The 13,234-nt window shown below is 41.7% G+C and overlaps 1 protein-coding gene across 1 annotated transcript in view; it reads right to left on the minus strand.

Moving 5' to 3' along the window:
• The window catches only part of LOC144688894 (major facilitator superfamily domain-containing protein 12-like), a 62,320-nt gene that overhangs the window by 8,464 nt on the left and 40,622 nt on the right, over positions 1 to 13,234 (minus strand). The window contains exons 5-9 of the mRNA XM_078555914.1: positions 12,148 to 12,240; positions 11,331 to 11,423; positions 9,309 to 9,476; positions 3,820 to 3,914; positions 3,214 to 3,344 (exon numbers count right to left, since the gene is read on the minus strand). Of these exons, the coding sequence (XP_078412040.1) occupies positions 3,214 to 3,344; positions 3,820 to 3,914; positions 9,309 to 9,476; positions 11,331 to 11,423; positions 12,148 to 12,240 (580 nt within the window). The remainder of the gene's footprint in view (positions 1 to 3,213; positions 3,345 to 3,819; positions 3,915 to 9,308; positions 9,477 to 11,330; positions 11,424 to 12,147; positions 12,241 to 13,234) is intronic.

The following is a 13,234-nucleotide window of genomic DNA, read 5'->3' on the forward strand; positions in this document are numbered from 1 at the left end:
TTTAGATATATCCTTATGACTGCCTTGCTGATTTAGGAGTGCAAAGCAAATTTCTTCCTCACGGGTCCTCCCTATAAAGTAGGCATTACTCTTAATCACTTCTTACAAGAATGAGTTGGGACTCAGTAACGAAGAGAACATGCAGTACTCGGGTATGTAGCTTACATAATAACTGCATTACTTGGGAGAGTCAACTCTGGCCCAATGGTAGCATTTTTTTTCCTCAGTGACAGAAAGTCCTGGATTCAACCCCATTCCAGAGACTTCAACATAATCTAGAGTGACTTGAGGGATCAGAGGTGCCATCTTCTGAAAAGGGCATTAAAACAAGGCTCCATCGTCTTTTCAGGTGGGTATAAAATATCCCATAGCATTATTCGAAGAGCAGAGGGAGTTCTGCCCGGCCAATACTTCTCCCTCAACCAACATCATTGATCAGATTATCCAGACACCTATCTCATTGTCTTGCACGGATCAATATTGCAAATTGCGACACCAGCTCAGAAGTAATTCACTGGTTGTGAAGCTATTTGGAAAGCCCTGAAGACTTTAATGTACAATCTTTTTGTTGTTTTAAGTAGAGATTATGTTAACATGAAGGTTAATGCTTGCATTGATTTGAAAGCAAGCTATTTTTTGTTTCACAGTTTTAAAAAAAGGTTTAGAGCATGATGGGTTGGGTTTATCTCAGAGTTTATTTTGGTTGTAGTTTTTTTTTCCTGTTTAGTGAATTTTACAAGTTGTTTCATGCAGTAAATTTCGTTTTTCTATTTAGCCAGTGTAGGTGCAGTCAATCCGTTCTGGCTTTCAAAATTTTTACCATCTTCATCTCACCCTGAAATAGACAGACAACGGAAATGTTTTTTGGTAACCAGAAATCGTACGTAGACTGCACCAATTACAGATTAATTTAGCCAGTTAAGTGCACTCACTGATACATCATCCATGCCAACAAACAGGACAGAAATAGCACCTCAGCCATCAGGTTATGAAGCCAACAGTACTGCAATCACAGCATCCACTTTTCCTCAAGAGAGCACTTTTAGCCTTTTTACAACCTGACATGATTTAACACAAAAGTGAAATCTTTCCCATTGGATAGCCAGTGATTTCCTGTAAGCACTTACACTTCTACATCAACAATCGCACACAGAACAGCAAAGCTGGGCTAATATGTTGCCTCCACCAGCTAACAGCGTTCCCATTCTGACTATTAAAAAAAGGTTAAAAAACACTAAATCACTGCTAGACTTGCAGCTGTTTTCATTTCCTTGTTTCTCAAATCAGAAAATACAGAAAAGTGTAATTCAGTCCATTTGTGATGGATCACCAGGCTGCTGGAAGTAACTTGTGATTTTAGGATTTAAAAATGCAGTGCTCATAAAGGAGGGAGCGAGTATAAAAACCAAAATGCTAGACTGGTACCACAAACACATACACAACACTTTGGGAGCACTGTGAAACTAAAGATTATCTTGGATTAGTATTTCTAGATGTTAGACATGACTGCTTTATAAGAGTTCTAGCTAGGCCAGACCTATTGCTCTAGTCACTACACTTTAGGAAGGTGAAGGTTCTTGAGAGGGCGGAGGAGATTTACCAGAATGGAGCAGGGGTGAAGGAATTTTGCTACAAGGTTAGGTTTGTTCTCCTTCACTCAAAAGGAGAACAACGATTTCAAAAGGATAAATTGGACGGGCACTTGAGGGAAAGAAACTTGCAAGGCCATAGGGGATAGAGAGCAAGAAAATGGAACAGACCAACTTGCTCTACAGAGAGCTGGCATGGACTCAGTGGGCTGAATGTACTGTAATGGCTAAAAGCTTCTGAAACTGAGCCCGAAAACAAGTTCTAATCTTATATGGCATCAATTGCAATGAAAACCAATCGTCAGAACTTCCCAACCAACCACAGTGCAGCATTATGAAGCCAGCAACATAAAACATCTGGAATTGTGCGCACCCTAGTGGATCAGCTGGATTGACAGCAACTTTTATTAAATCCTCCATTAAGCATCGGAGAAGTCAAGACATGTCATACACAATCCATAATTAGATTTAAAAAAAAACAGAAGTTGCATCTAACTTGAGAATGTCTGTGCCACATGCAAAACGTGGGGCAAGAAAATTTGGATGGACCAATGATCAACCAATAAACAAGCAAGCACCACAAAGCCAAAAGTCGTTTGAAATACTACAGCTTCCATCTTAACTCAACCAACCTTCAGACATTTTTCTAAAAGACAAAACTTCTGAATTATTCCACACACAAGCCAGAAGTTATTGAGCTTATCCAGGGTGAGTTGCCTTTGCACACAGACCTTCCTCTTCCACTGGTTTCTCTTCTGCTCTATTTCCACCCCTTGCATTGTGTGTCTAGAGCTTCCCTGGGAGACCTATGTGGTATCTAACAGACATTGGGGCAGAAGTCATGGCACGCTCCGAATTACAATTTACCCTTCCTCAAAAAATGTAAGCCAAGAGTCCTTTTTTTTGGAAGAGTGACCAAAGATTACCACAGAATTTCCTGCTCAAGGTCCTCCATCTACAAGCCTCTCAACACTACACTGCTTAAACCCTAGGGAAATCAGTACTTCAAAAGGGAGTGATCAGTTTTTACTGTTTTTATGCAAAGAACAACTTTTTCAAAACATTGCAAATTTTATGTAAAAACATCAACTGTATACAAGGGGTTGCAATGTAGTAGAATCGTCTAAACAAGTTAGGCGTTGTGCAGAGCTGACCTCACCACTCTCCTCAGCCACGGAATGCTACTTAACCCCAGGATCAGTTCCACTCCCAGCCTCAGCTTCACCAAGAACCTCCATCCATCCATCCATCACCTGCTTTGCTGCTGACAGATGCAATGTCAATGCTCCCACTCGCTGTGTAATTGGCCCCACTCCATTCCCAATTCATACCTCGTGTCTTATCGTTCTCCAGCTCCCATTTCATACTACCCAGCTTCCTGGGCCTGCTTGGTGGTGTCCTCCAGGAGGGAGGATACCACAAGTCTGCCAAGGAAGCCCTAGATACACAAAGGCAAGGTGTGGAAACAGAGACGAGAACACCCAGGCTTCTCTTGCTTGAGAGGAATACTGCGAGTACCTCAAGGTGGTGAGATTTATTGGAGCGCAACTAAAAACAAATAAAAAATAAAAATGGTTCAAAATACCCGAAAATGAAAAATAGAAAGCATCCCATTATTACTTACGTCTCCTAATCTTGACTGGCCAAATTTGGAAAGTTCCTAAACAAACGAGTGCTGCACAGGCAACGCCACCAGTCACTAATGCCATCACCAAATGGTAGAACGGACTACATTGTGCACAGCAATTTTCAGTCCTAGACAGAGAGGAAAAAGAAATAGCAGTTGTTTGGATTGTTTTTTTTGGAGTAGGCCCATACAACTCAGACTCACCACTCATGGTGCTGCAACATATCATGAATATGATGGCCTTTAGTTACTTTAATGGTCCTGCTCTACTGAAGATAAGAGTCCTAGCCTTTTGCTGTTTCAGTGGGAAGATTACAGAAGAGACACAAGATGGATGACAGAGGAAGAAAAGTTGGCTAATTAGATAGGAATTAGAATTAAAAATCAATGCCTTTCACACTGGTAGTACATCACCAATCTTTCTGGGAAAGGAAATCATTCAGCTTTCTTATGTTGAATGTTTAGCAAATAATTATTACCCTAATTCTTGGTTGTGTTACAAGTCTTGCACAATTTTCCTGTGCGACAGTCACTGCATCTCCTCATCACTGTGCCTCAGGCACCAGGTTTAAGAAAGCTAAAGTTCAAATGAAAAGGACTTACTTGCAAGGGTGAAAACCCTGGATAATGATCACACCAAGACCATTGGCTACTTTATCGGTGAAGCTCATGGAGCCATAGACAAAGGCCCCACTTTGCTGGAAGGACAAAAAAAAATATATAAATTCAGGTCATTATTTAGCTCATCTTGGAGATTAAAGAGCTCCAACAATAAACAGTGTCAAATAGTATAGCAATCAGCTAAGAGTGAAACAAGTCTGGTAACAAGATCACCAAGCATTGTCAAGGTAACGAATCCGCTAGATTCCCCCTCCTGATTCCAGGAGGGGTCACTGGGCAGGTGGTAAAGTGTGGATGGTCAAAGAGAGGAACAGGCCATGCTATCGAATATCTTGCCTGTAACCACCGGTCACTCAACGTGGTAACAAATAAGATCATTTTAAACCAACTTGTTTTACACCACGCCCATTTTCACTCTCCATTGAAGTCAGTGGAGATAGTATTGGGTGGGATGTTAACCCATTGGTTTCCCCATCTGGTGAGTTAAAATTAACCCAAGGTGGCTAACTTACAAGCAACATGTTAAATGAACATAGGAAAAGGGTAGGTCATTCGACACTTTTGACTCTGCTCCATCATTCAAGAGGATCAGCCATGATCATATATTTCTACGCCATACTCCCGCTCTCTACCTATACCTCTTGACAGCTTTAGAGTCCAGAAATCTATTTCCTTCTTAAATATATTCAGTGACTTGGCCTCCACAGCCTTTTGTGGTAGAGAATTCCACAGGTTCGCCACCTTCTTGAGTGAAGAAGTTTCTCCTCAGCTCAATCCTAAATGGCCTACCCCATGTCCTGAGATTGTGACCTCTCATTCTAGACACCCCCCAACCAGAGGAAACAGCACCCCTGCATCCAGTCTGTCCAGTCAGGGCTGTGCCAGAATCTTGGAAGATGACAACCAACGTTGTCCACCATTTCCATGGCTACCTCCTTTAGTACCCTGGGATGTAGATTATCAAGCCCTGGGGATTTATAGGCTTTCAGTCACATTAATTTCTCCATTAACATTTTTTTGTTAATACTAATTTCCTTCAATTCCTCCTCCTCACTAAACCCTTGGTTCCCTAGCATTTCTGGCAAGTTGTGTCTTCCTCTGTGAAGACAGAACTAAAAGTAATTGTTTAATTGCTCTGCCATTTCCTTGTTCTCCATTATATATTCTCCCATTTCAGATTATAAGGTACCTACATTTGTCTTCACTAATCTTTTTCTTTTTACATACAAAGACCAAAGGGAGGCACAAAACAGCTCTTTAGAATAATAAAACAGCATTACCACCATTAAAGTGTGGGGTACTATTGGAGTTCGGTGATTGCTGCCTGGTAAAAAGTAAACACTGGAAGAGAGAAGAATTTCATCTCTCCTAAATAATGATCATGTGCAGCCAATCATCAGAAAAGTAGTTAATTCAGGATCAACTGGCACCTTTTAAAAAGGAAGTGGGAGGTGTCAGCTGTGGCTCAGTTCATAGCACCCTCACCTTTGAATCAGAGGGTTGTGGGTTCATGTCCCACTCCCGGAAACCAAGAACTGTGATTGTACTTGAAAAGAGTTGCAATCTGTGACTGTTGGTAACTTGAAAGAGTTTAAAAAGGAAGTGGATCAACGGCATTCAAGAAAGGGGACTGAGGGTTAGTGAAATATTAATAGTTCTGTGTTGAGCACACTAGGGTTTGGAAAGATTAGAAGGATCTTGGATGGTGGCGTTGTGTGGGGGTGTAGCTAGGAGTCATGGCATTTTCTAGTTCCAAGTTCTCTCATGTTCTACATTGCATGTGATTGTGAATCAACCAAATAACCAAGGACTCACTCCTCACTTTCACATTTTGTTATTTGGAGAGGGCTGTGTGTGTTTCCTCAATCATGCGTTTGATGGCAGGTACCAGGATTTACAAACAGCAGGTTAGGTTTCCATCGAAAAAGAAGTGGAATCATGGCTGATCATCTGCCTCGACTCTGCTTTCCAGTCAGATTCCCCATTATAGAATCAGAGTGCTTACAGCACAGGAAGTGGCCTTCAGCCCATCTCTGTGCTGGCCCTCTGCAACAGCAACTCTAGCCCCTTGAGCCTTTTCCCCTGAAGCCTTAAAATTTCCTTTTCCTTCAGATAATTATCCAATTCTCTTTTGAAGGCCTCGATGAAGTCTGCCTCCACTACGCTGAGGCTGTGCATTCCAGGTTCCAACTATTCGCAGAGCAGAAGTTCTTTCTCATGCTGCCATCCCTTATTTTCCCAATCACCTCAACTCCCTCAATTCCATCATTGTTGGTAAAAAACAAAATTTGACACCAAACCACAAAAGGAGGAGGAGATCATAACAGATGGCCAATAGCTTGGTCAGAGAGGCAGATTTAAAAAGGAGTGTTTTAAAAGGAGGGGTTTGGGGAGAGAATTCCAGAGCTTAGGGCCAATGGTGGAGCATCCAAAACCAGGAATGCTGAAGAGGTCAGGATTGGAGCAGAGTGTTCTTGAAGGGTTGTAGAGAAAGGGGAGGAGGTCACAGGGATAGGGAAGGGCGAGACTATCTGAAAAGAATACAGAGACGTTGCCAGTTCAGGAACCAATGCAGGTCAGCGAGTACAAAGTTGATGAGTGACGGCGAATTGGGGCAAGTTAGGAAATAGGGAGCAGAGTTTTGGATGAGCTTCAGTTTATGGACAGAAAACGAAAGAAAATGGAAAGTTGTTTGATGAAAAAAAAAAAATCAATGCAAGTTCACCACAGCAGTCTGGAGTTCAGTTGCTGTGTTTGTGCTTCTCACTTTAATTTAATCCAACTGCAAGACCTACAAAAATGTGGAGCTTGCTACCTCACGGGATAGTTTAGGCAAATGGCATAGTTGCAAGTAAGAGGAAGCCAGATAAACACCAGTGGGAAAAGGAATAGAAGGATATGCTAATAGGGTTAAGGAGAGGCTTTCCCGCTGCTGGGAGAGCCATGGCCTCTCCAGGATTAAGTGGGCCCGGCCACCATGTTTCCCGCCAAGTCAGGCTGGATTAAATTTTGCCCGTTATTGAGGAACTGAGGGCTATAACACTGCCCACACTGTGGCAGCAGTGGTACCATCTACAAGATGTAGGAACTCACTAAAGGATCCTTAGACAGCACCTTCCAAACACATGACAATTACCATCTAGGAGGGACAAGGGCAGCAGATAGATGGGAACACCACCACCTGGACGTTCCCCTCCAAGTCTCTCACCATTCTGACTTGGAAATATATCACCCTTCCTTCACTGTCGCTGGGTCAAAATCCTGGAACTCCCTCCCTAACAGCACTGTGGGTGTACCTACACCAGAGGGACTGCAGCGGTTCAAAGCGGCAGCTCAGCACCACCTTCTCAAGGGCAATTAGGGATGGGTAATTAATGCTGGCCTAGCCAGCAAAACCCACCCCATGAATAAAAAACTCTCACCCCTTTAACCTGGACTGAAATTTTTTCACCCAAAGTGTTGTGGGGTCTGGAGTTCACTATCTGAAATGGGTGATTGAGGCAGTAGCACACTACATTTAAAACATATTCGGCTATGCACCCAAAGTGCTGTAGCCCACAGGGTAATAGGCCAAGAGCTGGAAATTGGGTTTAGGATGGGTAGCTCTGAGACACAATGGGCTGAATAATCTTCATCAGTGAAGTAAATTCCCTTTGTTCCCAAATTCAATGCATAACATTGGAAAGTTCCTTCCTCGATGCGCTGCTAGTAAGGGTGCTATGTGCAACAGGCTTGGCTGGTGTTAATAGTCATCATGAGTTTGGCTGATACAGTCTGCATGAGTTTTAGGTGATTTTTTTTTTAAAACAGTCCCTAGTGGGTACCTACCAACACCACAAATCTACCCACTGCTTACTCAGAAGGAAATGAAAGTAGTGCACAGTGTCAGCTGTGGCTCAGCTGATAGCATTCTCATCTCCAAGTCAGGAGGTTCAAGACCCACTCCAGGGACAATGACGCAAATATCTACGCTGATCTGAGGAAGTGCTACATTGGTTGGAGGTGCCGTTTTTCAGATGAGATTTTAAACGGAAGCTCTGTCTGCCCTCTCAGATCAGCATAAATGATCCCATGGCTCTATTTTGAAAAGCAGGATGCCCCAGCCCACATTTATCCCTCAAGCAACACCACAGATTATTAATTATCACATTGCTGTTTGCGGTAGCTTGCTGTGCACAAATTGGCTGCCGCATTTCCTATATTACAACAATGACTACACTCCAAAAGTACTTAACGGGTGGGTAAAGGAATTTGGGACAGCAGAGGTCATGAAAGGCCCTATAAAAATGAAACTTTTAAAAAAAAAATTAAAATAGCCGTTTGTCCCTTTCAAGACAGATTAGGAGGAATTTTACTCCGTCTTTGACATGTCCACCTAGAGGACATTTCCCTTTCCCAGCAACAGTCTCATTGTTTTGCTAGGAAAAAAAGGGATAAGGATAAAAAAAAAAGTGTCAAGGCTCCCTTCACCTGATCCCAATTCAGTTACTCTGCTGGAGGACAGGTGATGATGAAGGAAGCAGAAGACTGGGATTGGCTAGGATCTAGCAGAGCATGGCAGAAACAAACCTTCACACTTGCTGCTGGTTCTATAAACTGCTCGTTTGGCCAAATATTGTAGATGTTACAGGAAGGATATCAGTAAGATTGAGAGAGTGCAGAGAAGATTTACTAGGATGTTGCCGGGTCTTAAGGAGTTGAGTTACAGGGAAAGATTAAACAGGTTAGGACTTTATTCCTTGGAGTGTAGAAGGACGAAGGGAGATTTGATAGAAGTTTACAAAATTGTGAGGGGTATAGACAGAGTAAATGCGAGTAGGCTCTTTCCACTTAGATTAGGAGAGATAAACATGAGAGGACATGGCTTTAGGGTGAAAGGGGAAAGGTTTAGGGGGAACATTAGGGGGAACTTCTTCACTCAGAGAGTGGTGAGAGTGTGGAACGAGCTGCCATCTGACATGGTAAATGCGGGCTCACTCTTAAGTTTTTAGAATAAATTGGATAGATACACGGATGGGAGAGGTCTGGAGGGTTATGGACTGGGTGCAGGTCAATGGGATCAGCAGAATAATATTTCGGCATAGACTAGAAGGGCCGAATGGCCTGTTTTCTGTGCTGTAGTGTTCTATGGTTCTATGTTAACACAAATGCGTTCAGGAGAAAGGTCCCTTGATTCCAGTGATAAGCCTAATATTCTAGTTGTGGATGTTGGGAATGTTATTAAAACTCATTTTCTAAGTTTTATCCTTAGAATTATCACTCTCGGGGTATCGGAAAACCGCTGGTGCCTTCAGAAAATTCAAAGCCTTCAAGGGAGATAACAATCTACACACTGATCCAGACAACCCATTTCCCCAAGATAGAGGCCAGTGCATTTTTCTACGGTACAAAGTTCTGTCACCTCATTCTTAAAACAAGAGAACGCCCACACAGGGCTACAAAGATTTACATCAAACTTTCTAATTTCTCACAGTGTTTTCTCCTATGAGATCGGCAGTCATGGCGAGTGAGGTCACCAGAATCGTGGTGGAGCCTGTGCCCAGAAGGACTGCCGCACCAAAGATGCTCTTCTCCATCTGAAAAAACCAGACCCAATATGCGAACACCAGGATCATCACAAGCCCAAAGAAGTAGGTCATCTAAAAAAAAGAGGAACAGAGGTTACCAGTTGCTGGGGGAAGGGACAGAGGATAAAAGTTAACAGACCCTCATTCGAAAAAGACAAGCTCAAACTGAAAGGCTGTCTGCCGAACAGCTTTTACACACTATTTCGGTGTTACACAGAAACAAGGGCTTCAGGCCAATCAATCAATCTGCATCGGTTTTGATGATAGTCCCATTCTCCAGTCTCTATTATTTCTTTATTCTCTCTCCTCCTTTAGTCTCCGGCTCATTTAAGTTGCCACAAACCAGACACTCGTGGAACACGGGCAAAAAGGGAAAACTATAAAAACACCAGAAACTACAAAACATCCAGAAAAAAGTATTTAATCCATCTTCCTCTTCACATTCGAGGTGACCTTCTGTACACTTGGGAAGAGATATATTAGGTTCACACATCGACAGGGTACATGAAAGCCGAACAAGATCAAGGTTCAAACAGCAAAAAAGTGATACTAAAGCCTGTAGAGAATGTTCAAAAAAAAACTATTAAAACCTGAAGTATCCAGGCTCCTTACAGAACGCCACTCTGTTGCTAGTTACCAATCATCTGGGCTTTCAAACAACAACAGCTTTCCACAATTTCACCTCAAGTTAAACAATTTGTCACAACACGATTCATAGTTATGGTCATCGCTGAACACAATTTTTCCGTCTGATGGGGGACATCAGCTGTCAGGGAGGTTGGCTTCTGAATAATCAGATTTCAATTATAGGCCATTTACCAATAAACTGTAAAGAGTTGCTCTTTCAGTGCATCTGTTTTCAATCTGGACCAATTTCTGTGTTTTGTGCAACTGATTTTCAAAACAACTTATCACATTATCTCATGGAATACAAATCAACGCTGAACGACTTAGCCAGGAAACATCACATGATTCTCTCAACTAACCTCAGGTGAGAGGCACAGCTTCAGTGGGTTACGAATTGTGTGGCTGTTGCAGGTTTAGTCATGAACTTTTATTCCCCCACAAACATGTGCAAAATGATTCACTTAGTCATCTAACCAGTGGAACTTAATATTTAAACCACATGGCACCTTTTTAAAATAAATGGATGTGGTATAAACAAAGGATCATTTCTTTTAAAATTGGGACAATTAGCAGAGAGCAGGTTAATACTCGGCACTGGATCATGACAGCATCTGTTTTACTCACTCGAGATAATTAGCTGCCTTTTAGCCCAGAAGCAATTTAGCTTTAAATTCTCAAGAGCATTCAAGCCTCAATTACAAATTTCAACACATCTAAAGTAGTACTGCATTGTTCTTCAAAACATAATTAGAGGGTATAACTTTATAAGAAAATGCATATGTTTATGCACAGACTTGCTCATACATCGAATACTTTACCAGAAGCAGCAGCAGTGAACCAGCTGTGAACTTAGAGTCCACTGCGGAGGTTGGGGAGGGAGCACTGGTGCAGAGAGATATTGTGCGACTAGTACTTGACATAGATCTAATGAGTCAAATGATTTCTGTGTTATAAGAATTCTATTGAGGCTTTTAAAATTTCACCCTTGTATTTTACAATCAAATTTCTGGATCAAGCTCAACATTCTTTCCAAAAGTACAAAAAAAAAATCTTTAAACCTGCAAATGCAGTATTTTCCAAATGAATATTTTTTGTTTAAAAAGATCATACAGAAATTCATGTTGCATACACGGCATCCACATAAATACAGATCAAATTGTGGAAAACAAGACATTAGGATTTTAAAAAAAAGTAACAATATCCCTTGTGGGGAAAAACTAACATACATCACAGGAACACTTCAAATACATCCAGCCATCGAGGTAGGATGTTCACATTTCTAAAGCTAACAACACTCACATTTCTGCCGAAGTATTTATTCACAGGTTTCATGAGGAAGGAGGACAGAAATCCACTGATGTACATCACCAGAGGAATCGTGGCAATGTAGTTCTGTAAAAAGGAGAAGCTTAAATAGTCTGTGCATTAAACATGAGCAACATTTTATTAATATACTGAAAAAAGAGGTCTACTGGAAACAATGGCAAGTGTCAACATCCATATCTGAGGGGAAGACACTAGCAAGTTTATTAACAACCAAGACTTTATATAATTTTTTTCAAATGTTTGCCATGATTCAGAAGCCCTGAGATATCGTACAGCAATTGTTCTTCTCCTAAAAGTCCACTTACAGCATGGACATGATCGGGTCCTACCAGTGAACCAAAGTGAAAACATGGAAATACCCTGTGGGAAGGAGTGGAAAGACTTTAAGAGGCGCAGCACCTTTTATTGACCACAGGGTGGCACCAAATATCAATTGGTTTCACTCCCGCTGGCTACCAGTGCTTGGTTTAAGAAACAAAAATATGTTTCCACACTGGAACTGACTCTTCATAAAGGGATCTCAGCAAGGTCCCCTAAATCGCAGGAGGTAAATCATGAGCTAAGCATTTTAAGGGGAGCGGGAAAACACTGGTCACAGCATTGTTCGAGCTTGCTACTGTACTGCAGACAGTCCACCAACACGTGTACCCAGTGTGACCAACAACATTACATTTCTGCCACTTTGATGATGAGCTAAGCATTTTACTACTTCACGTATCACAGATCTCAGAGAAAACAATCTATTCAGGACACTTCTCTGGCGAGAAAGCGTCTGCTTTCTTGAACATACCTTTGGAAGCTTCAGAGTGTAGGTTACATACATGGCAATGTAGGCCTGCGAGAGGTTGATGATCAGACGAGTGCACATATACATAAACGCCACCTTTCAAAAGAAAGGAGTGTTGTAAATAAAACAGACTGGATAGCCTGAAGGAAACCTCAAGCCACCAATTATTAAAGACAATACACTCTAGGATCGATTGCAACGATGTATAAAATAATTCTGGACACTTGAAATGGGATTCAGAAAGACCACACAGGTGAGAGCACGCAAGAGGGAATAATTCAGACCAATTGAAAATGGGGTAAAAAAAAAAGCGAGGGAAGCAGAGTACAAATGAGAGCAAGACATTCTGCCATTATTTGTGTGCAGCCAAATACAAAATCTTTTAAAAAGCAGAACTTAACACGCTCAGTTATACATCCCCAGCTCAGTTTAACCCTGGTACAATGCCAGAGTCCGTTTCTCTCTTTTTAAAAAAAAATCGTACACAACTAGATTGCCCATATCGTCCTAAAAAGTTAAGGTCCTAAGTGTTACTCCCTAGAGTGACAGTGAAGGGGCTCTGATCTTTGGTCCCCAATGATAGATTCTGCTCATATCATTATCAAAACGACAAGGGAAGACACTCGTGCAATTTAAAAAAAATTGAACCCATTACAAGTTACAGATTAGTGCATGTAAGGGCCAATTTTTACTCATCGAGTTGACAAACCACCAGCCTTTGCATGGAAATGGTTTTAGATTGCGTTACATTTTGGTAGGGACACTGACCTGTTGCAATGCTGTCAAAATGGTTACCCTGGTTTTAAGGGTTGGCACCAAATTGAATGTCTTTTCCTGGGCTAATGGAAGAGAGGTTGAAAGGAAAGCACAGGCAGATACTATACAAGAAAGCTTTGTTCAAGTCCAATGTAGCTTTGTGCCAGTGATAGTTTCAGTCAATTTAACTCTTTGCCAATTTTTGTAAAATAATAAAACCCAACACTTCCCCTCTGCAACATCAATCCATTCCAAAAAATTGTGTTTCTTTGCAAGAAAGACTAATCAGCTCAAATAATGCATCCTCCCAATGTGAATACAAGCCATAATCCAA

The sequence above is a fragment of the Cetorhinus maximus genome, chromosome 13 (genome assembly GCF_964194155.1).
Source record: "Cetorhinus maximus chromosome 13, sCetMax3.hap1.1, whole genome shotgun sequence".
NCBI classification, from domain to species: domain Eukaryota; kingdom Metazoa; phylum Chordata; class Chondrichthyes; order Lamniformes; family Cetorhinidae; genus Cetorhinus; species Cetorhinus maximus.